The 25,239-nt window shown below is 41.0% G+C and overlaps 1 protein-coding gene across 13 annotated transcripts in view; it reads right to left on the bottom strand.

Moving 5' to 3' along the window:
- The window catches only part of clasp2 (cytoplasmic linker associated protein 2), a 173,301-nt gene that overhangs the window by 123,010 nt on the left and 25,052 nt on the right, over positions 1-25,239 (bottom strand). For all 13 annotated transcript variants that reach the window (XM_042332202.1, XM_042332203.1, XM_042332204.1 and 10 more), the window contains exons 4-7: positions 21,690-21,781; positions 20,095-20,170; positions 16,011-16,108; positions 5,657-5,727 (exon numbers count right to left, since the gene is read on the bottom strand). In XM_042332202.1, coding sequence (XP_042188136.1) covers positions 5,657-5,727; positions 16,011-16,108; positions 20,095-20,170; positions 21,690-21,781 — 337 coding nt within the window. The remainder of the gene's footprint in view (positions 1-5,656; positions 5,728-16,010; positions 16,109-20,094; positions 20,171-21,689; positions 21,782-25,239) is intronic.

Here is a 25,239-nt window from a genome sequence, read left to right as displayed (position 1 = left end):
GGAGCAAGGCCGTGAATGGCCTTGTAGGTGAGAATGAGGATCTTGAATTCGATCCTTTGGGGGATGGGGAGCCAGTGGAGGCGAGCGAGGGTGGGAGTGATGTGGTCGTGAAGCCTGGTGCGGGACAGTACACGAGCTGCAGAGTTCTGAATGACCTGCAGCTTGTGGACAGAGGTGCCGGGAAGACCGGCGAGGAGAGAGTTCCCATAGTCCAGCCTATTATAACATGGATCATCTGTGAACCCGTGTTAACCTGAAGCGCTGTATACCTGGCTTCCGGCACTGACTAGCCTGCTTCCCATGCTTAATAATGACCAATTTCTGGATCATCTCCAGTAACCGGTGTGTTGCGTGCATATGCACAAGGTACGCTAACATCACTTCCCGTGCACCACATGCAGGAAGTTATGTCAGCAGCACCCTGGCAACTCAGAAGTCGGCCATTTTCCCCCCACATCTCTTATAACTCAGTCAGTGAGACACTGGATCCAACCAACCGTGTTACAACAATGTTTTTTTGTAAAATAAATTTGGCTCACAAATTGGGTGTAATTGGAAGTCTCTAGTATACATACAAAATGATCCAGCAAGCAGACGCTAAGAAGCCCGCATTCAACGTAGTTTCTCAAGTTCTTTTAAGCTTAGACGAGCTGGCATCTGGGTTTTATATTGATATAGTACTCTGCAATTAAATTACACCAATACAGTACAATCCTGTGCTGCAAATCATTCCTGACATCAATTCACAAAGCTTCTACATTTATCAGCTGACCTTGTGTGAAGCACTGCTTTTCTTGATGACACAAATGAATGATGAGTTTCTACTAACAGGGCAGTCCACTCAAGGGAACAGTAGCCAGAAATAAGAACAGACCCATAAATTCAAAGGTAGAAAAACATAGGAAGCTGTAACACAAAACTAGGCTTGTTTTCTTTCACTATGTGTGGACTTCAACATTTAGAACAAAATCTAGGAACGATGTAGAGCATTAATTGCAAAAAACAGCAATAACTAAAAGGATAAAAAATGAACCGTGTGAAACTAAATATAATGTAACAAACTACATTTATTTAAAAGATTCATCTATGAGGGTTGCAATTATAGTTTGGCAACATTCCCCAAAATAGCAAGACAGAACTTTTCTCATACAATTTTTATAGATTTAGATTTCAAATACCCAATGTTTTGACTTTGAGATTTTAGAGATAAAGGGATTCCTCAAATAGATCTTGAGAAAGCAACTAAGCCAATTAATGACCAGGAGATTTTTTTTTAAAATCTCAGAATTCTGTGAAAACTATTACTTCTGTTTTTACTCGCTAAACATGTCCGATTTGGCAGTGGTAGACAAAGATTTTCCAAATTTCTAATAAACGGTTTCATACGACATACAGAACACTTCTTATTTCTATTCCTTGATGACATGATTGTGACAGAGAGACTCTTAAGGAAACCACCACAACACAAGACCAGCCTCTGTACCAACTGAATTTGAATAAAGCAAACCAAGCTAGTAACTTTTCAAAATATAAAATCCTGCCTGAGAACATTTTGAAAAAAAACATTGCGTTCCATTGTCAAAACAGCCATCTGAATCAGTAAACAAAAGGAAAACTCAATAACACTTAGAGCTGTTACAGATTAGATTTCTGTCTATAGTGAACATAATCTGGCTACAAAAGAAACCATAACAATCACTCTTTCTTCTTCCCCTTTCCCCACTATGTACAATAGCTCTACACAAAAAAGGAGCAGAGTACAGAGCAGCTATCCTTGAATATTACTGTCTTGAACATTAAAGAAAGATTTTTTTTGTTGCTACTCACCATCATCCATGGCCATATTCCTGAAAAAGCTTGAATTTGTGAAAGAAATGTCACATCAGATGCTGAACCAATTGAGTACTGTAACTGCAGCTTGTGCTGCTATCTCCAGTGCACCAAGAGGGAGATAAGCAAAATGCTGTGACCTAGTCAGATCTGCAGTTCCACACTGCAATAGCCAACAGCTGTTAGAAAAGTTCAGAATAAAAGTCCCTCTGCTCACAGGGTTTTGTGTAAGAATCTCTCACTGCCTTTAATAGAAATGTCGAGGCTGCTCCAGATACCCGATTTGGCAGTGCTAAACAATGATTTTCCAGATTTCTGATAAACTGGTTTCACACGATATACAGAACTCTTCCTATTTCTATTCATAGATGACAAGATTCCGACAGAGAGACTCTTAAGGCAACCACCACAACACAAGACACATGTTCAGTAATCTGTATTCCCCACAGATGCTCCACGTAATCAGAAAAGTCACATGGCTACAAGATTACAGTTTATCTGCATATTAAGAGTTTATTTAAAATTTTAACCTAGATTTGTAATGTCCACAGCTGTGTACAAACACATATTTTTTTCTGAACAGCCCCTGCTTTATTTTTAAAAAAGCTGTATCTGATTAAGCTGTGTAAACAACATATCAAAAACAATCCAAGGCTTCAGTGCTGAGGAAGCTACGCAACATTTTACACAGATTGGATCCACTGGAGACAGCGACACAAGTCGCCGAGCTGCGCAGGTGCAATGAATGTGCAATGTGCCTTTTGTGGAGGAAATCACAAAGCAATCCAGCTTTCGAGCTTCATCAACTATGACAGCTGAACAAGAACAGAGAAATCAATGAGACCAAATGAATGCAAATCAGCCCACAGCAAACAAGGGGGGCGGGAGAGAGGAGTCACGGAAAATTCTGGTTGAATTAGTAACATAACTAGGTTATTCTATTTTTTTTAAAACCAAATCAGGCCTAGAATATCCTATGTAAACCATAAGCCCTCTTACACCATTACATCTTTAGAGGTGGACATCTGAGACAATATCCTGTGCAGCATTTGCAATTAAACCAGAAGCATATTTTGGATTGTATTCCATGTACTATACAGTAATGTTAGTTATAAAGCAGTGTACTTGCCCAGGGATTTACATAATCAAAATTTTCTATCACTCTAGGTTTAAATCACCACCACTCTCGCTCGGCTCCACATCCCCCAGAGGATCGAGTTCAAAATCCTAGGCCTTGCTTTCAAAACCCTCCACGGCCTTGCTCTTCCTTATCTCTGTGACCCGTTAACCCCATACCAGCTTGTCCACTCACTCCACTTGGGAGACTCTGGCCTGCACCACACCGCCTGCCCACCCCCACAATCGGTGGTCGGACCTTCAGCCTTTCTGCCCTCACCCTCTGGAACTCCAACCCACAGTCCCTATGTCTCGCCCCCTGCTTTGTCTCTTCCAAGGCCCATCTCAAGACATTCTTCTTCAACCGCGCCTTTGGTCCCCCTCTTACCCCCAACCCTCCTGACCCCACCCCTCCTGATCCTAAACCCCAGCTCAGGTGCACATCCTCGACTGTCCAGTGCTTTGGGACATCCTCCCGATGTGAAGGACGCTATACAAATGTAAATTGTAGTAGTTGTTGTTAAATCAAACATTTTGTTCCTACGACTTTCCCCTCCCCTATACAAGAGAAAAAGACAGAAAAAAATGTGCATTTTATAGCACCTATTACTTCCAAAAATTTCAAAGTCTTTAACAAGGACTTGTAAAATATAGTAACTGTTTTCTTCTGCAAATGCAGCTATTTCCACCAGCAAAATGTTGAACAGACATTAGATGAATCACTCATCTAGAGGATATCTGACCAGGCTAGGGGGAGAAACTCAGTTGTATTTTCTCAAACAGTGCCATAGAATTTGATATCCATCCGAGTTACGAAATGGTTCTCAGTTCAAATTTTCATACAAAGGACAGCACCTCCAACAATGTAAAGCTCTCCCATGTATTGGATTTAAGCATCTATAAATGAGGCGCTCAAATCAAACTCAGGACTTGAATCCACAACATTCTGGCCAACAGGCAAGAGTGCTATCAATTGAGCCAAGATAGTTTGGCAACCAAACATTGCCATTACTGAACTATTTTGCATGCAATGCACAAAAGCTAGCTCTGATTGAGCGACCTCTTATTTCCTCAAGCCTGCCAGAATATTACGTAGACCATGTAACCCATTTTTTGAAAGGTTAACAAACAGCATATTTACAGAAACCTCTTTACTGTGTCCTAATAATCTACTTTAACCTCAAATTCAGAAGAGATTTAATGCACAAGCTTGTTAACATTTTCTAACGTCCCACACAAGCCATTCTTTAATCCTCGCTGAGATTTCTGATTCAGTGCTAAATTGTGGGCGGTCTCCACTAGGAATTCTTTACCAGTCTGATCCAGATTCCAAGGCTACAATATAATTGCTTGTAAAGTCATCAGTGAATCAATTCCAGCAGCAAAGGAAGTATCACATTGCTGGTTGAAATGATAATAAAGAGACTTGGCCTGATGTGTTTGCACAAAATGATACAAGGCTAATGAAGCCCCTGAGTGACCAAGGCTTCAAATCGGAAACACAAGACATCACATTCATTAGATAAACATACATAGGAGGAACTAATAGCATTGGAGTGCAGGGATCTCAAAAAGGATTAATGATTGGTTCAGAAGCCTCTCTTTCGTGGAGAATCTATGAATGCAATACATTTCCGCAAGCCTACCAGAATATTATGTAGATCATGTTACCCATTTTTTGAAAGGTTAACAAATAGCATAGTTTCAGAAACCTCTTTGCTGTATCCCAATAATCTATTTTGACCTCAATGCCATCAGGCCCTTGTGACTTGTCTTATTCATAAGTTAAAAGTCAACAAGAATAGATATTTGTACAGAATCAATTATTGTCATGATTTCAATCAATTTTACCACAGGTAGCTATTTCAAATCAGTACAGTAGCATTAATGAATTATTTTAACCAAATATAAATATTCCTTCTGATTTTCCCAACAGTTGCAAGTCAATGTTACAGAAGAAAAACATTTCCAAAGTTTAAAAAAATTATGAACAGATTAACAGAGCTCATGTCCCAACGCACATCGACAATCAAAGATACAATAGAAATGTATAATACAGAAAAAGGACAAAAGGCCCATTGTATCTGCACTGGGTCTCAAAAAGAACTATCCATTTATTCTAGCCTTTTTCTATGCCCTTCTTAGTTTCTCCTTTCCAGATATTTATCTGATTCCTCCTTAAAGACTAATATGAATTATACCTCAAACGCGATTCTAGGTAGGGCATTCCACATCGTAACAATAAGGAGAAAACAAAAACAGCTCTTTATTTTGTTTCTACAGTCCATTAATAGGTTTTTCTTAAATCAGCACCCATAACACCACCTAATTTTAATAGCGTAATTTATCAAAATATCAACAATCTAAGAGTTAAAGTCCTGTGATATGGTTTAGAAATTCACATAAATAATGCACTATTTCAGATAACAAATATGAAACGTAATCAAGCATTGGTTACATTTTATCATGCTTATCTGGAAAGCAATTACCTATCTACTTAAACAATAAGAGCTCATTTGCAGGAGCCTTGGATTACTGCCTGGCTTTGCGAAGCATGTTTCCTCAGAGCCAGTACAATGCAAAAGACAACTGCGTATAAGATATTTTGTAAGACACAGCACTCATTGTATTGATCTTGGATAACAGAATCTGATAAATTACTACAGCAAACCAAAAGTAAATACAGTACCAGCTACTGTTATATACTTACCAAGGCTGAAACTCAATATCATGTTTCCAGACCTGTGCACTTCATCAAATCTTGCAAATAATGTCTGTAATCTAAAAGCAAAATTTTAATTCACTTTAGTTCATATGCAAAGCAAACCAGATTCTAATATTATTAATTAATAGGAGCTCCATTGAAGACAGAATACGTTAACACAATTGGCAGTGGTTTAGTTAACGTTTGGCCAATTAAGTCACACTCCACTTTCAGAGACGTACAAAGCAAAAAAATGTGATATTATATGTGTAATACATTTCTGATTTGTACATGTGAAAATGTGGAGACAGCTTTCATTCTAAAAAAAACAAATGGGAACTTGCTGCTTGCAGTTCACTACAACATAGTGTTCTTTGTACTTGTATGTATTCCCTTTTATTGGGGCAAACATTTAATATGTATTGTTTGATAAGAAAATATTTTTATTTTTCTATTGCAATGGAAATTTTCTACTTTAAATTAGAGTTGGGATTAGGAAAGGCCATACCTTTCCAAAATACGGTGAACAGAAAGAACCCAATTGAGTTTCCTTTCTACCAACCTGCCCGCTTACTCCATTCAGGGGGCTCCGGCCGCTCCATGTCTCCCCCCGAACCGCCCTACCATCGGAAGCCAGGCTTTCAGCCTCTCTGCCCCCACACTCTGAAACTCCATCCCACAGTCCCTTCGCCTCTCTTTCTCCCTTGCCTCCTTCAAGGCTGGTTTCAAGACCCTCCTCTTTGATCGTGTCTTCAGTCGCCCTCCCATTTCTCTGCCTTCCCTCACCCCTACCCCACCCCTCCCCATGCTCAGGTCTTGACCCCTGACTGTCCCGCGCCTTGGGACGTCCTTAACGTGAAAGGAGCTCTACAAAAGATTTTGTTGTTTTTAAGGCTATATTACAAAGCAGTAAATAGGTATAGTGAAAGGACAAAATATAGCAAATATCTGCTTATTTTATATTTTCTGAGTAGGTATTCAAGTAAGTTTGCAAAGACTCAATTACAATGAACTGTTATCTGTTATGTATGCAATAACTCAGAGGTAGCTAAAAAGAGGGTTTAGATCACTGAGCAACTGATACGGCTAAAAGGTTATTTTAATATATTGAAGAGTATCCTGACTCTAGAAACGGATCAAAATGAAATAAAATATCCCCTAAGGGTGGATATCATACAAGGTAGTCACTGTGTGGTGTTGGCGCATTGGCAGGTTGGCTTCCTGCAAATAAAAAATAGCCGACTTCCGTCAGATCAAGGCAAAGGGAATGTAGGATGGAGTTCCATAGGGTGGGGGCAGAGAGGCTGAAGGCCCAACCGCTGATGGTGGGACGGGTCGGGCGGGGGACATGGAGCAGTTCGGACGGAGCCTGTTGTGTGGAGGGAGCGCTCAAGTTGATAAGGGATTAGCAGATCGGAGAGATAGGAGGGGACAAGGCCATGGAGGGCCTTGAAAGTGAGAATGAGAATTTTTAACTCGATCCTCTGCGAGATGGGGACATGGTGGTGCTGGGTGAGTGTGGGTGTGATGAGGTTACGGGGCCTGGTGTGGGAGAGGACACGAGCTACAGAGTTCTGGATGTTCTGCAGCTTGAACACAGCGCACATAGTGACACCAGTGGCAATTTGAAAGCTAGCACATGTGCATGCGCAACAAATTACACCCTCGGAATCCATTTTTCAGGAAATTGCATGAGCTGCACTTCTTAAAAATACACAGTATACAAGAAGTGACATTATGTCAGCCCCATTTTCACCCGTTATTTGGGTTCATAGATCCGGAACAGTGAAACATAGTGAGATGTTTCTGTATTATAGGTGAAGATGGGATAAGATGCCATATACACTTACACTGCAGCTTAATTGATTAGTAATATGTTGTTAAAACCTGGGGTCTGGGGGCTGATGAAACAGTTACATTCCATGTTGATTTCAAAACCCAATGAAAAGCATGAATACAAGAAAGACACAGATGGGGTACAGAAGAAAATGAAAGAAGGGAAAACCGTAAAGATCTTTCTTTTCACTCCTCCAGATTTCAAAAGAGGTTAGACTGACAAGAAAATCTGTTTGGCACCAGTGCTAATCAGATGCCACTGATACTATCAGTGCTAATTAAATACCATCAAATAACTTAGCAGATGGCGGGCTTCATATAGGTAACGATGGTTGAGAGGGAGGACGGAGAAATGGGGGTGAAAGAGTGCATGGGCAATGGCAATGGTCGGAGCTGTGGTAGAAAGAGTGGATGATGTAGAAAGCACAAGGGCTGACGTTGCTGGGAATCATGGGGGAGGAAGAGGAGGCAACCAAGAGGATGTTGTCAACTTCGAGACGAAGTTCAGGACCTCTTTCCACTTGGCATTTGAGGTGAAGGTCGAGGGTGCTTGAGGAGGCACCCAGAGGAGATGATGAGCAGTATCACATAACATCTCCTCAGCAACCTCTCCGGGCTGTAAGGCATTTGACTAAATCAAGACTCCAGGACTTAATCCATCACTGTTGGACTTGCCTTGCTGAGAATCAAGGTTCCTTGCTATTATTCACTAGGCAGTGAGTTTTATTTCTTGACTCAGGTTGACTTGCTTCGTTTTCATAACGCATTCTAGATAATCTTGAAGGCGAAGGACAACCCCAGGCTCCTATTCTCCACCACCAACCGGCTCCTCCGTCCACCCTCCCACGCCTCAACCATTTTCTCGTCAAACTCTGACTGTGAGGAGATGCTGGATTTCGTCCTTCTAACTGCCACTCCCTCCCCATCTCTCCCCACACTCTGACCCCTACCCATCACTCCCTCCATATTTTTGAACCTGTCTCCCCCTCTTCTCTCATCTCACCTGCTCCTTGACCCCATACCCACCCCTCTCCTTACCTCCTAGCTCCATTTCCTCGCCACTCTACTCTCCGACACCATCAATCTCTCCCTATCATCTGGCACCATTCCCATCCTCTTAAAAATGGCTATAATCAGGCCCATCCTGAAAAAACTTTCCCTGGACACACCTCTATTTTCTAACTACCATCTCCAACCTACCTTTTCTTTCCAAAGAGTCATTGCTTCCCAGCTTCGCTCCTTCTTCTCCTACCACTATCTTCATAAGCCCCTCCAATCGGGTTTTGGTGCTGCTCACCGCATGGAAACTTCTCTGGTCAAGTTCTCTACCTGCTCGCCCTTGGTGATATCATCTGCCGACATGAGGTCAACTTCCACATGTACGCGAATGACACCCAACTCTCTCTCTCTGCCTCCACCCTCGATTCCAGGACAACTGACGTCTTGACAGACTATCTGTCAGACATCAAGTCCTGGATGAGAGCCAACTTTCTACAGCTGAATGTCAGCAAGACCAAGACCCTCCTGATTGCCTCCGCACCTCAGGCACTGGCAGCATCAGCATCTACAGTTGCACACTCCACCTCGCCAAGCCAGTCAGGAACCTAGGTGTCATGTTGACCCTCAACAGTCCTATCTTCCTCTTATTCGTGCAATGACCCGCTCTTGCATTCCCTCACCTCCACAACATTGCCTGATTCCGCCACTGCCTCACCCGTCAGGCCACCAAAACCATCATACATGCATTCGTCACCTCAAGGCGTGACTAAGGACACTCCCTCCTTGTCGGCCTCCCCAACTCCTCCCTCCACAAGCTGCAGATCATCCAGAACTTTGCAGCTGGTGTCCTCTCCCACACTGGGCTCTGTGACCCCATCACCCCCACCCTCGCCCGGCTCCACTGGCTCCCCATCCCTCAGAGGATAGAATTCACAATCTTTGTCCTCACTTTCAAGGCCCTCCATGACCTTGCCCCTTCCTATCTCTCTGACCTGCTAACCCCAATCAACCTGTCTGCTCCCTCCGTTCAGCAGGCTCTGGTCTGTTCCATGTCTTCCACCCGACCCACCTACCATAGAAGGCCAGGCTTTCAGCCTCTCTGCCCCCACACTTTGGAACTCCATCCCCAAATCCCTTCACCTTGCTCCCTCTCTTGCCTCCTTCAAGGCACGACTCAAGACCCTCCCTTTCGACCGTGCCTTCCTCCGCACTCTACCCTCTCTCATCCCAACCCTGGCCCCCAAGACTCGGCTCCTGATCCTTGACTGTTCAGCCCCTTGGGACGTCTTTCCGACGTTAAAGGCGCTTTACAAATGAAATTTTGTTATTGTTGTAATCATATGACTAAACTGCCAAACCCATCAGTAATATGACTGGCTGATTTGTATGTCACTTATTATATAGTATGTAATCCAGGGTATAAATATGAAATTATTGGATAACTATTTGGTTTAGAAACAACAACAAAAAAAAATTCATTATGCAATGTTTTGTACAGATCAATAAATACACAGCAATGATTACAAAAGTAATCTTATTGAAGGTTTTCTTAGGTGACATTAAACTACAAGTGTGATTCGTGAAAAGCCTTATAATGCTCAATTAAACTTGCCCAAATTCTTCTAATTTGCCACCAAAAATGTAGTAGAAATTTGTCACCACAGGAACTTTAAATAGAGCATTTTGACATACTAAAAAATACATTTTAAAAAAACACCCACATGTTCAACATATGGACCAAGGTATGAATGCATAGGACGACACCAGATTGGATGACATAGGGTAGTATAAACTTAGTTTTATATGTGATCTTATTTCTCTCAATGTGAATTCAATAGTGTGCATACACAAGTGTTCCCTGCACACATATGCCCAGATTTTATCTGCTCAAAGTGATTTTCAACGAGAAAAAGAAAATTCTGCATAAATCCTTGCCAAACATTTAAAAACGGTTTTCAATTATCATATTTGCTGAAATAGAAAGTTCTTTCTTTCCTATCAATCTGAATCCAGAGATGAAATTACAGCCCTAAAATAATCACTTTTACATGGGAATTGTTATTTAATTTTGTGCCATGATACATCATACCTGCCAGGTTCCTCAGTATTGCTTATACGGGATCACATCTATTTCAAATTCCTAAATCTTCAACATGATCACTGCATTCTTAAAGTTTAACTGACAGATTACCAAGAAAATACATAATATTCCAACCAATGTATTTCAGTCATACAAGTTCAAAACAAAGGCAGCATAGAAATTGTTCCTTAAATGGTGGCCAAAAATGAATTGGTTGAAAACTTTGTTGCTGTATTTCAGTGATATTTCAGTCTCTGCAACCATGCTATCTCACTGGTTAACGGTGGGGGCTGTTTGTGGGATTGTTCTGCTATATTGCCTATAAATACAGTCACTACGCTTGACTAAAATTACCTGTGAAACACTTTGAGTATGGCACTGGAAAAATACAAGAGATATAACTCGCCCTGCTATCTTGCTCAAAAGTAGTGGTTGTAAGCGAGAGCACCTGGGTTTGATTCCCAGGCAGGGCGAAACCTTTGGAAAGTTTCCTTACTCCACACGCCTCTGTTCACCTAGCAGTAAGTAGGAACCCAGTTGTTAGTCGATTGGTGGATCGCTTTCTGGGGTAATAAGCCCTTAAAATAAATAAATAGTTTTGGTCATTCAATCCACTGTTTTGGGATACTGCGGCGTGCAATTGGCTGCTGTGTTTCGCCCACAAAATGTGCAGTCAATTCACTTTACAGTATATTCTGCAAAGTGCTTTGAAACATCAATGACATGATAAGGCGCTATATCAAATGCAAGGGTTGTTATTATTCAATCTACGATTGTTTGTGGGACACTGCTGTGAGCAATTGATTTCCGCATTTCGCCCACAAAATATACAGTCAATTCACTTTACAGTATATTCTGTGAAGCGCTTTGAGATGTTTCAAGGACTCGAAAAGGCGCTATATCAAATGCACTGATTATTATTATTCAGCCTATAAAGTAGGAAATGTAATCACCATTAAATTCAGTTAACAAGTCGCACTTCAATTTGCAATTTTGTTACTTGCGGTGGAACAATATGGTCAAGATTATTTAGCTTCATTGGTTTATTTTTTCTTTTTGCATTCTCGATATTTCTTACAACCTTTTGGATTCTTCCTTTACATATTCTGTTCCTACCATATATTCCCTTTGTTTATTTCAATCTTTTCATAGCACATCATCTATCCCAAACACAACAGGATTTTGTTATCATTTTGTTAAGATAGTAAATCACTTGTATATTGGGGATGAAGTTATAATAATAATAATCCTTGCATTTGATATAGCTCTTTTCACGTCTTCTTGACGTCTCAAAATGCTTCACAGAATAGACTGTAAAGTGAATTGACCGTATATTTGTGGGCGAATCGCGGCAGCCAATTGCGCACAGCAATGTCCAACAAACAGTCGTGGATTGAAAATGACCAATTTATTATTGTTTTGTTTTGGAGGGATTAATATTAATCGTGTGGAGTAAGGAAACTTTCCCAAGGTGTCGCCCTGCCTGGCATAGCCTGGTTGTAATGAAGGCATGTATGAGGGTTTCGGTGCCCTGAGGGGTAAGGCAGTGGCGAAGTCGGGCAATGTTGCAAAGGTAGGGGAAGGCAGAGCGGGTCGTGGCACGGATATGGGGGAGAAAGGACATTTGAGGGTTGAAGAAGACACCCACGTTCCTGACTGGCTTGGCAAGCTGGAGCGTGCATCCTTGGAGCCTGCCACTGCCTGAGGTGCAGAGGCGCTGGAGAGCCAATCAGGAGAGCCTCGATCTTGCTGACGTTCAACTGTAGAACATTGGCTCTCATCCAGGACTTGATGTCTGACAGATATTCTGTCAGGAGTTAAATATGGAGGCAGAGAGATAGAGTTGGGTTTCATCCGCGTACATGTGGAAGTTGACCCCATGTCTGCAGATGATGGCACCAAGAGGGAGCACGTACAGGTCGAAAAGGAGAGGACCGAGGACAGAGCCCTGAGGAACACAGCACAAGATGGTGCGCGGCCTGGAGGAGAAGCCACTTGTGGAGACAAAGTGGAGACGATGTAAGATATAGGATATGAACCGTTCAAGGTCAGAACCTTGAAGGTTGAGGTGAGAGAAGCGGTGGAGGATAGAGTGATCCAGTGTCAAAAGCAGCAGAGAGGTTGAGGGGGACAAGGAGACAGAGGGAGCCCTGGTCACAGATGGACAGAATGTCATTTGTTACCTTGACTGGGGCTGTTTCCATACTGTGGGCAGCACCGAAACCCGATTGGAAGGGGTTGTAAAGGGAGTGACAGGAGTGAAAGGAATGAAGCTGGGAAGCAACAACTCTTTCAAGGACCTTGGAAAGGAAAGCGAGATTGGAGATGGATTGAGGAGTTAAGGCAGATGAAATGGTGATCTGAGATAGCTTTATCGGTGATTGTGAGGTCTGCGACACTGAGGCCCCGGGTAATCACCAGGTGGAGTGGGTGGTCATGAATGTGGGTGGCAGAGTGTATATGGAGGGGGAGGTTAATAATAATAATAATCCTTGCATTTGATATAGCGCTTTTCATGTCGGAAGGACGTCCGAAAGCGCTTCACAGAACACACTGTAAAGTGAATTGACTGTATATTTGTGGGCGAACGCGGCAGCCAATTGCGCACAGCAATGTCCCACAAACAGTCGTAGATTAAAAATGACCAATTTATTATTGTTTTGTTTTTGGAGGGATTATTATTAGGCGTGTGGAGTAAGGAAACTTGCCCAAGGTTTCGCCCTGACCTGCCTGGAAATGAACTCAGGTCTCTCGCTTGCAAAGCGAGTGCTCTAACCACTGAGCTACAGGACTCCACAATGTGATCTCCTCTACACTGGGGAGACAAAATGCAGATCAGGTGACCAATTTTGCTGAACACCTCCGTTCTGTCCGCAAGCACAACGCCGAACTTCCGGTTTCTTGCCATTTCAACTCTCCCTCCCACTCGCACTCTGACCTCTCCATCCACGGTTTCCTACGCTGTTCCAATGAGCCACAGTGCAAGCTCGAGGAACAGCACCTCATTTATCTGCTAAGGTCCTTACAGCCCTCAATATTGATTTCAACAATTGCAGACCGTAACAGCTTACCTTTCCCCTTCCCCTCTTCTGCGACCATTATCACATCATCTTGGTTCCAGAAATACCTTTTCTCTCTGGTCTGCCTATTTTGTTGCAACCCCCCCCACACTTTGTTTTGCATTATTAATACCTCTTTAACCCATCATCCCCTGTTCTCTACCCCATTTTCTCCTTTGTCTTCCTTGCCCTGCCTCCCCCCTCTCTGTTAGCCCTTAAAAGCCTCTCCCTCCCAACATGCCCCAGTTCTGACTTAAGGGTCGTGGACCCGAAATGGTGACTCATGCTGAGTGTTCTCAGCGACTTCTATTTTTGTACACAGCTGTGAGGATGGTTTTCTTCCACTCATCTGTCCTCAATTTTCCTGGTGTAACGTATGTAGAGATGGATAATTTGACTTCCGGATCTGCTACTGCATATAGCTAAGTATCTGGAATCTGTCAGAATTGGCCAACTCTGAGGGTGAAAAAGTTCCACAAATCTTATGTCCAGGACCAGTTATTTTATTGTAGAAGTGGCAGAAAGCTGGTATAACTTTTGAAGCTTGTGAAATTGTACCGCTGATTAATTTTCTTCACAAAAAGCTGTACCACTTCTGGAGCTAACTGAGGGCTTCCACTGGCTAAATGCAGTACTGCACCTGGACAGAACCTCACAAAATGCCTTTAGCAGAACATTGAATACCAACAATTAGGCCCTGAATCATGATGATCAATCAGGATGATTTTTACCCTTTTAGCAAGCAATTTTCCAATTCACAGCTTCTCCCGAGAAGGCTCTGATGTAGCAATCAAACCCAATCTGAAAACGAATGTTGGGGAAGAAAGCCTACTGGAGAGCCTCAGTATTGAAGACTAGTATTTATAGAGTGATTTTACTCTGATTCAAGGAACTATAAGTAGTGAACCTTTTTTTTAAAAAACAGCCAGAAAGTGAGATTATGTATTTTTGTTCCTGGTTTTCAAAAAGGAGAACAACCACATGATGTCATATCAAACAAAGTACCTTAGAAAAAAGACTGGAAATTCTGAAAAAAAACACCACTATCTCTCACCCCAGGCCACCGAGACCCTCATCCACTCATTCGTCACATCCAGGCTCGACTACGTAAACTTCCTGCTTGGCAGCCACCCCAACTCCTCCCTCCACAGGCTGTAGATCATCCAGAACTCCACAACCCGTGTCCTCTCCCGCACCAGGCTCTGCAACCCTATTACTCCCATCCTTGCCCGGTTCCACTGGGTCTCCATCACTCAGAGGATACAGTTCAAGATCCCGGTCCTCACCTTCAAAGCCCTCAACAACCTTGCTCCTTCCTATCTCTGTAACTGATGGTTAAGCAAACATAAATCTGTTTAACATTTATATGGCAACCAGCCAGCCTACTTCCTACTGTAAAATAGATGTAGGTTGATTTATTTCTCTTAAACATAGGTTAAACGTTTGAGTTCCTCGATAAAACAGTGATGACATACAAGTTCTTCCAATGAACAAGAATCAGCATTAAATGAGTGACTAAACTTTTGCTGTCGTGAAGTTTAATTACCCAGGATTACAATACATAGTATAAAATACACATAATAACAAACCTTGCATTTTGATATAGCACTGTTCAAACTTCTAGACGTCTCAAAGCGCTTCACACAATATACTGTAAAGTGAATTGACTGTATATTTGTGGGCAAAACGCGGCAGCCAATTGCACACAGCAGTGTCCACAAACAGTAATGGAGTAACCCAAATTATTATTTTTTTTGAGGGCAGCCGCTCTGCCCCCACCCTCTGGAATTTCATCCCACAGTCTCTCCGCCTCGCCTCCTCCCTTGCCTTCAAGACCCCCCTCTTCGACCATGCTTCGGTCACCCTCCTACTTACCTACCCTCTCCGCCTTCTACCCCTCCTGATCCCAATCATCAGCTCAGGTGTGGATCCCTGACTGTCCAGCGCCTTGGCACGTCCTCCTGATGTGAAAGGCGCGATACAAATATATGTTGTTGATGATACTGTGGCTGGCAGCTTACCGATATCAACAACAAACTACATTTGTATAGCACCTTTCACTTCGGGAGGACGTCCCAGAGTGCTTCTGTGGGTCTTTTTTCGCTAGAGAAGAAATGTTTAAGGGAGAACTTAACAGAAGAGTTTAAAATTATAAAACAGTTTGATAAGCTTACTGTAAATAGGCTGTTTCTACTGGTTGGGGTTCATTACAACTGGTTCACAGGAGGGAGTGGAGAAATAGAAGGACATGGGAAGGAAGTAAAGGAAAGGGTGAAGACTCATGTGGAGTATAAACATCGGCACGGACTGTTTCGGCCAAGTGGCCTGTTGCCATGCTGTACATTTTTTGTAAATCTTTGTGATGTAAATGCTTAAAGTGACTTACCGCGCTTGAGGAATCCCCTTTTTGCTGAGGTCAGATCGTACTTTCTCGCCTACATGACGATAAATCTCCACCATGGTATTCATGGCTGTATCCCTTACCTGTGAAAATGCAATTATATCTGTTACCATATTTTCAACAGAACAGAAGGGTCTTTACAACCAGTTCTAAATAAGTTTGACTGTATGGAGGATGCTGCAGGACATTGAAATGAATAATTATTGTATTAATTTAAATATAAGTCATTTATAAAAGTGTGTATAAAAATGTTCTTTGATTACTTACGTTTTGTTCAATTACATATCTACAAGCTACAAACTGTACTTACTTCTACTATTAATGGCAGTTTTATGTATAATTAAATCTTTCACTGCAATAAGCATACATATATATATACACACACACACAACATCAATATGATCATTAAAATAGTGAAAATGTAAAATGCATACCACTTTATTATAGGCATATAATAAAAGGTAAAGCAAAGCACTTCAGCAGTATACAACATCAGCGCAATTGTTAAAAAGAAATATAAAACGTGAGCTCAAAAGATAAGCTACAATTGCAGTACATGGTAAATTATACACTGTTTTGAGTGAAAGGAGTGATACAAGTCTACCTAAACAATTAATGACACTTACATGTTCTTCTGTGCAACATCATACAGATGAAACTTACACAAATTATTGTGGATACCTTTACAACTAAAATAGCTATTTATGCTATCATAGTCCACCGTGACGGTGTTTTGCTCAGTTTTGCAGATAAATTATTTCACCGAACTACACTGCAGTGCAGGTTGCATTGTGTTGATATCTGCCAGCATTAAAGAGGTAGGTGGAACAGTGACACTCCATACCAGGCTGCTGGATGCAGACATAGTTACTGCAGTTACTGGTTTAGGTGTTAGACAGTAGTTTGCATTGCTAGAAATTTTACAGTAACAGATGAAGTTGGTTAGAGTCCTTGCATGCTAAAGTAACAATCTGTTTTGTGGCCTCTAAGTGTTACACCACAAATATCAAGTTCTTGCTACCTTGCTCTGCATTAATCATAGGTCCTCAGCGTAGATCCACTGCTCAACGTTTTAAAGGAGTGAATGGGAGCAAGGCATCTGTGTATATTCAGCAAATTCAGGAACAGCTGAATCATAATAAACAGCTATATTATGGAAGATGTTGCTGCTTTTCCAATTAGTCTTCCTCTCATGGAAGTGTGAGTAATGTTTGATATATTAGCAATTCTGCAATAGCTTCTTGCTGTAACTGCAAATTATAATCAATAATAATAATCCTTACATTTAGCAAAGCCCATTTCACTTCTGGAGAATATACAGTAAATTCTGTGAAGAGCTTTGGTAAAGTGTAGTGATTGTGCATTTCGTCAGTGAACACAGTAGCCAGCCTATTTGCACACAGCAATGTCCTACAAACAGACATGAAGTGAATGACCAATTTTTTTATAGGGGGATTATTGGCCAGGACACCAGGAGAAACTCCCTTCTTTTTTCAACTAGTGCCCTGGGATCTTTAATATCCACTTGAACAAGCAGCTGAGGCCTCGGTTTAACATCTCATCTGAAGGGCGAATCACCTCCGAAGGGGCTATAACCTGGGCCAATAGAAAAGTCTAGCTGCACCTTTCCTGCGGAATCCACTACAGACACCTTCCTCAACTACAAGCACACTATAAATGTAGTTTCTGGCCGGCAGGTCTCACGGCTGTTTACCTGACGTCACTGTGTGTATGTGTGTGAGAGAGAGAGAGAGTGTATGACTGTCTGTGTGTATGTCTCTCTATATGCATTTGTGAGTGTCTGCGTGCGCAGGTCTGCGTCTCCCTCTCTGTGTTTGTGAGTGTCTGTGTGAGTGTGTGTCTCTCTGAGAATGTATTTCTCTGTGTCTCTGAGCGTATGTCACTCTTTGTGTTTGTGTGCCTCACTCTGTCACTCTCTCTCTGTGTCTGTAAGTGTGTGTGTCTCTTTGTGTCTCTGAGTGTGTGTGCGTCTCTCGCTCTTGTCAGTGTGCAGTGCTGGGCCCCGAAAGCTCCTGTAATCTCGCTGGTGTCCCGCCTTCACCCAGACCACCCCACTACTCCCAAAAAAAGGCCACCCAGTTAGGAAGTCGGAGAGGTAGGAGCTAGAGGAGAAACTGTTTGAGGAGATGAAGTGCAGGCGGTGTGAAAGGTACGATCTGAACCAATCAAGGACAGCACCGTGGAGGTTGAGGTGAGAGGAGAGGCGGTGGATAAGGATAGAGTGGTCAACAGTGTCGAAAGCAGCAGAAAGGTCAAGGAAGACGAGGAGGCAGAGGAAGCCCTGGTCGCAGATGGACAGAATGTTATTTGACACTTTGACCAGGGCTGTTTCTGTGCTGTGGGCGACATGAAAGCCCGATTGGAGAGGTTTGAGAAGGGAGCGGCAGGAGAGGAAGGTGCGAAGCTGAAAAGCAACAATTCCTTCCAGGACCTTGGAGAGGAAGGGGAGATTGGAGATGGGGTGGTATTTAGGGAGTAGAGAAGGGTCCAGGGAGGGTTTTTTAAGGATAGGAGCAATGACAGCGGTTTTTAATGGGGAGGCAACAGTACCAGAGGAAAGGGAGAGGTTGTTCTGATCAATCTAAGCAAGTAAAGTTCGACTCTGATATGGACTATATATATATGTGTATATACACACACACACATACATACACATACACCAATACACAGACAATAGTAGATGTACAGACTTAGATAAAGGCAAGGCCACTTTAGAATTTTTCTAAACTTCCAACTCTTATTTAATACTTGTCAGCCTCAACTGAATCACTTCATGCTCCAGGTATCTTACACATTTGAAATCTCAGGAGTGCCTCAAATGTACAGATGTGTCCTTCACATCCACTTCTCCATGTTGACCTTCCATCAGTTAGGAGATGCATGTCCTCAGATTTTATCTTCATAAAATCTCATTTTAAGATATTCAACCTCAACATTTTTAAATTCTAATTGCCTGCTCTTTATGTCTGCTGCAGCTATGCAAATATCATCAAGTTCACCCCATGAATTTTGCAATATCATTTGTATCATGACTGTATTAGCCCCATTTCTGATTTGTCACCATAGTGGTATGGGACTTGGACAAATATTGCCACATTCTTCGAGACGTGGAAATAGCTTGTGACTTAATGATTAATTATCTCTTAATGAGAGGTTTGCATCTTCAGAAACATCTGACAGAATGCTTTTGGATTTTCATTAACACTCACTATCAAATGCCATCACCATATGAGCCAGTTTAACACTGAGTGTGCCCTCATTAAGCATAGCATTGGGAGCAGTGCTTGACTGATGCTCCATTGTTCATTGTACATGTAGGATTTATAACCGGTGTAAGCAATTTTTTCTTTTAAATCAATCAACATCTATCATGTATAGCATTTACACTAGATTTTGGATAGAATTTTTTTTCCCCAGTGAAACATCAACCATCTAAAGAAACATGATCTTGGGTTAAGTCCTTTTGAGCTGCTTAGTAATGAAGCAAACTGAAAAATTGATTTCTATTGAATAGGTCACTGTTCTATAATTTTAACTGCCATATGAAAGACAATACTTCTCTGAAATATCAGTTTCATGCATCATTTATCTGGCATAAACATGAAATAGAAAATGTTGTAATGATCATCTTAATCTCATGCAAATTTATATTATTTATCAATATAGTTGACTCACTTCCTCTAACACAAAGAATGGTTTAAATTGAAGCAGTTAATATAAAGGATCCTCTTAGTGACATACATCAAAAATAACGTCCAACAAAAAACACATCTTTAGTGGTATTAAACAGAGGTTTGTCTTGACATGTCAAATAGATCTTCACTGCATTGTATTTTATATAATGTCATCTTTTCCCTCTGTGCCCTCTTCAGCTCCCACGCCCATCTCAGGTGCCAAGCCACGATTATGAAGTGTCTTGGGACGTCCTACCGATGTGAAAGGCACTATGCAAATTTGTATTACAGTGTACACTGGAAATAAATACGACCTCCTTCTTGTTTGACCTAAAGAAATGCTCACAAATTATTAAAAGAGAGTGAGTACTTACCTGACTATTTGGATCTCCTAATAAGTTGCATATATGTGGTACAATTTTGCTTAATGTTAATGGCTGTGCTCCATAACTGTAAAAGAGAGAATTTAAATTAATTTCAAACATTGCATAGAATTTGGAAAACTATAGACATTTGAGTTTTCATCTAGGTAACATATCAAGTTAACAAGTCTTTTTTGTTTGTGAAATTGCTGTAGAATTGAATGTATAAAAATTATCTAAAAAATCTCAAAAATTATAATGATCTTAAAATGGACACTATAATTTTACAAGGAACTACTGTATTAACAGTACATGTTCTGCCCTGCAATTATTGCTGGCCACAAACAAAATTATCTTTAATCTCTAAAATGAAGGGCTGATGAGAAACAGAAAAATATCTTAAACATTTAGTGCTGCAAATAGTTAGTTTGTAACATCCAGCCAAGAATTTCACAGCATTATTTTCCTTGCCAAACTCTCTGCTTCTTACTTCAATCCTCATTTATTTTTTAAAAGTCAAAGCAGAGTTCCACAGCACAATCCTTGATTTATAAATGCTCATGAATCTCAAGATTTCTTGCTTCAATAGCAAGCAAGCAAATACAGCAATTTTGCATTTGTACAGGTTGATATTATGTCACCTCAGGACATAATATCAAATTTCTTGGAGCTGACTGGGAGCCCCAGCTGTGGGGTGGGGGGGGAGGAAAATCGACTAAAAACGCAGTTGAAAAAGATGGGGGAGGGATGAAGGAAAAGTGACCAAAAACGTATGAATGAGGGTCACAGGACCTTAGGGGAGAGTGATGTGGGCAGTATTGTGGAGATGAGAGAAAGCCAAGTGAAGGAGTTATGGATCGAGGCTAATATGGGTTCAAACAGGGCACCGTTTAGCAGTGTTGGCCAACAAAATTATTTTTGACTTAAATCAAGAAAATTCAATCAAGATAAAACTGGGGGAAGAGTAGATAATGTATGATGTTGTAGTCTGCTCTCAACCTAAATCCAACTCCGTCAACAATCATTAGATACCATTTCAGAGCAACTATGCTATCTGATTTTCTCTACTCCAACCCAGGTTGCTGAGGCTACTGGATGAGTTAAATTCTGTTGTCAGAAGATGTTCAAATAAATGCACCTTCTATCATGGTCTCCAGTTAGTGATAAGGACCAGAAACTACTTGACTGATGTTCCCCTCCTTGGTCCAGCCACACTGAGGCCAGTTTTTGTGTCCCACTATTGCCCTGGCTGAAATCAGCTAACACATGCATAAACTGCATAATTTCAGTCTACGCAGCCTAATTATGCACAAAGTGGTGCCTTTACCCTCCTGGCCACCAGGGAAGCGAGAGGATTCATGAAATATATCCACTGTGTGCAGTTTTTTTTAAACCTGAAAACAGGATCAAAATGCTTGATGCATCTTTAACCTAATCTGCTATTAAAATATTTCAAAACATTACCACAATGGTTAACTTTAACAGACCAGAAAGTGTTACATTATTCTTCTGAAAGTAAATACTCACACTTCTCCAAATAAAAGTTGTGAATATCTGAAATGAGTCAAATACAAATTTAACTGATCCAAATATAAACTTGTACTTACTTGGAAAGCGTAGTAATGAGACAGAGGCAAACTCCTTCACGTGTCCGAAAGTTCTTGTGTTTAAACCCTGAAGCTAATCGGTCCCAAATAAACTGGAAAATAAGAAAGATTGAAAAGAAAATACAAAGATACTAAGTCACAGACATATGCTATAACACAGATCTGTTTCTTGTCTGGAAGAAGGCAAGGCTTACACTTGGGTAGATTGAGACTATAGAAACTATCTTCAAAAATATTACATCGAACAACTAAAAGTTGCAATTTGATATTCATACCCATGAGGTCAGCACATCTCAAAGATCATCATCATATGTAATTACTGTCAAATATAGTGATTGCATATTTATAGGCAAACGCAAAAAACAAAAATGTTCCACAAACAGCCGTGAAGCAAATGGCCAATTTATTTGGAGGACATTTGGCCAAGAGAAATTTACCAAAAGAATCATGGGTTCTTTAATATCCACCTGAATCCAAAGACGAGACATCCGTTTAACATCTCATTAGGACACCACTTTGAGTAATTGTGCAAAATTCTACAGTAGCGCAATGGAATGTCAATCTGGACCATCAGCTAAAATCCCAAAGTTGGGCTTGAACTCAGGATCCAGAGACAAGCATGCAAGGGATAACTGTGCCAAACCACTTCTCTAATGTTAGAATTTTGAATTGAACTTGGTATATTTAAATGCCTTTTACTGAGCAATAAAATTCATGGAACAAGCCAAAAGATCAGAAACCAAATGATTTGATTTGATACATCATGAAGCCATTTAAACAAGCCATTTAAAACAAATTTATTTTGTTTTTCATAAGTCAGATCATCAGAAGCAATGACCTGAAAAACAAAGAAATTGTCCTTTTAAGAAAACCTCCATCAAAACTCTCATGTATGTTTTCAAGTGTTCCAGTGCTTTAAATTGCCCTTCCAAGGTTAGGGGGAATGCAGGATTGAAACTAGGAACAGCAGAACACTGATATTCTAACTAAACAAGCAATTTAAGAGCCAAGACTTCAGATCCAGCAGGGAAGAAGCATAGAAAGGCATTATTTGGAGTTACTTTAATTCAGCGGGATATGAACACTATATTTACAGTTGATCAATCTATTTTTGTTGCTCATTTATTGTTCTGACCAACAAAAATCCTTACACAGATTTGAATCTGGTTTTACTATGAATTAGTCAAGACCATTGCAGTAAATATTTTTCAAGAAGTTATCAAACTAGGAGAAGCAGCAGCAAGATCCAGCTGCTGTTTGGGTGGCGGGTGTGCAGGAAAAGAGAAAAGGAATTGAAAAATAATTTCCAGTATGATTTAGAGGAATGCGGGAGAGAGGAATAGTAGAACTCATGATGACAGACAATCAATTCATAGTCCTGAGGGTAAGGCAGATATATGCAGAAGGTCAAAAGATCTAGGGTAGGAAAGACAATTTTAGGAATGTAATGAACATCTGGAACAGATTATAAGAAAGAGTCTTGGAGTCAGGACAAGACTTAAAGAAACAGATTCATGCTATAATAGGAAGGTAGGGTGGACATTCTGGAAGGATGAGATCAAATAGGTTGAAGGACATTCTTCATTCTCTCTTGTGAAATCTGATAACACAATAAATGGCTATTGCTGGCAGAGACTGCTCTCACCCTCAAACACAGTGGTTTCTACCTACTCATTGGCTAGTGCATGGTGACGAGAAGAAATTACAACTATGATATGAACGCAATTATTTTCTAAAAATAACTGAACTAAAAAACAATGGGAAGTCCAAACGATCCAATATTCATGGAAATCTCTCTTAACTATCGAAGAGCTGATCGCACAAAAAGCTCTTTCACAACATTAATAAAGTAACATCTGTTAGAGCTCTGGACATGCACTTTAGTTGCACATGTGTCTCGACCCAGCCAAAAGCAAGTAAAGTGATTAAAAGCAGGAACTATAAATCAGGCCTTCTGCTTCTAAATACTTTACTGCAGGAAGTGATGTTGCTTACAAGGTATTAAGTAGGTAATGTCCAATGTTCATTTTTGGACTATGCAGCTATAGTGGCAATAAAAATGGCTTCAGTAAGCCCAGTCTCGGAGCGGATGAGTAAACAAAAAGGTGGAGTAAAAATGGTGGGGGAAAAAAAAGAAACTTCAGGCAGGATTTACATGTCTCATACTGAAAGGTCCAAATCGCTGACTGTTCAGCGCCTTGGGACACCCTCCCAAAGTGAAAGGTGCTATACAAATGTAATTTATTGTTGTTCTTGTCCATGCCTCACCTCTGCCTTTGCAAGAACAACATTATATGAGCAGGGGGTTGGGATCAGGGGTGGTGGAGGGCAGGGGTAGCAGTGTGGCCGAATGTGCGGTCGAAGAGTGTCTTGAGACGCACTTTGAAGGAGGCAAGGGAGGAAGCAAGGCAAAGGGACTGTGGGATGGAGTTCCAAAGGGTGGGGGCGGGTTCCAAAGGGTGGGGACAAGGTCAGATGGGGTGTGATGATGACAACCTTAAACAGCCAAACACCACTCACACATTCAATGAGTTAACGGAATGATGTCTCCATCTGTCGAGCCATGAATTCAAGTCAGCCAAGCATGAGCACTGGAAAAACAAGGTTCAAATCCCAGGCAGGCAAGTCTGACTAACTTAATTTTCCAAGCAGTTTTAAAGAACCTGGATACCACTGGATGCTAGCCTATTGATTTCCCATTGGAGGCATTTAATACGAAGTAACAGCTGCCTGTAAACCCTCGAGGAACCTGTGCACCCTCCAAGCGGAAAATTGTCTTGAATGGATAAGTTACCAATATACTGCACCCCACAGGATTGCCATTGTCATCCTGGTCAACAAACCATTTTTACATAACATAGAAACGGATGCCAATAAAGTATGTATAATTAAAATTAAATAACTGAACTAGTCTCTCAAGAGCCACATAATTAAACAAAGGTTCTGAAGTAGCTTATATCTGATTGCCCAGTTCTCCAAGTCGGTGTCAAATGGTCTCATCTGCAAGTTATCATTATGGTCTATTATAATTCTTGCACTTGATATAGCGCCTTATCATGTCTTCGCGAAGTCTCAAAGCACTTCCACATGTATGCAACTGTGGACGAAATGAATTGAATGGTTACTTGCTGCTAGCTGGAGAGAGAATGAGTATTACTGCACAGAATCGTGCATGCAGCATCTATTGGAATAAACCGTGTTCTCACTGTGGCTTCGGTTTAGCAATGGACTCTAATAAGGACTGTATAGTATCTCAGTTTCTCTACTGCTCTTCCAAATTAGATAATCTATAAATTTATATATGGAGATTGAATGTAGTGGAATAACTTTATTTTTTTCTTCCGTTTGCAATGCATAAGTTGTGTAAAAGAATGAAATAGATTAATTATTAATAGGTCAAAGAGGAAACATTCTGGTTGATTAACAAAAGCTTAAACAGTTCTGAGCTCTTAAACAGCAGATTGTAAAGTTAAGAGGAAACAAATGCACATTAGTTTTAACTTCAGAGAATGCAAAACTATGATAACCATATGCTTTTTTTATTCACTGA

Source organism: Callorhinchus milii, unplaced genomic scaffold (genome assembly GCF_018977255.1).
Source record: "Callorhinchus milii isolate IMCB2004 unplaced genomic scaffold, IMCB_Cmil_1.0 Scaffold2, whole genome shotgun sequence".
In the NCBI taxonomy this organism is placed as follows: Eukaryota; Metazoa; Chordata; class Chondrichthyes; order Chimaeriformes; family Callorhinchidae; genus Callorhinchus; species Callorhinchus milii.
This window is presented reverse-complemented; position numbering and strand designations above follow the sequence as displayed.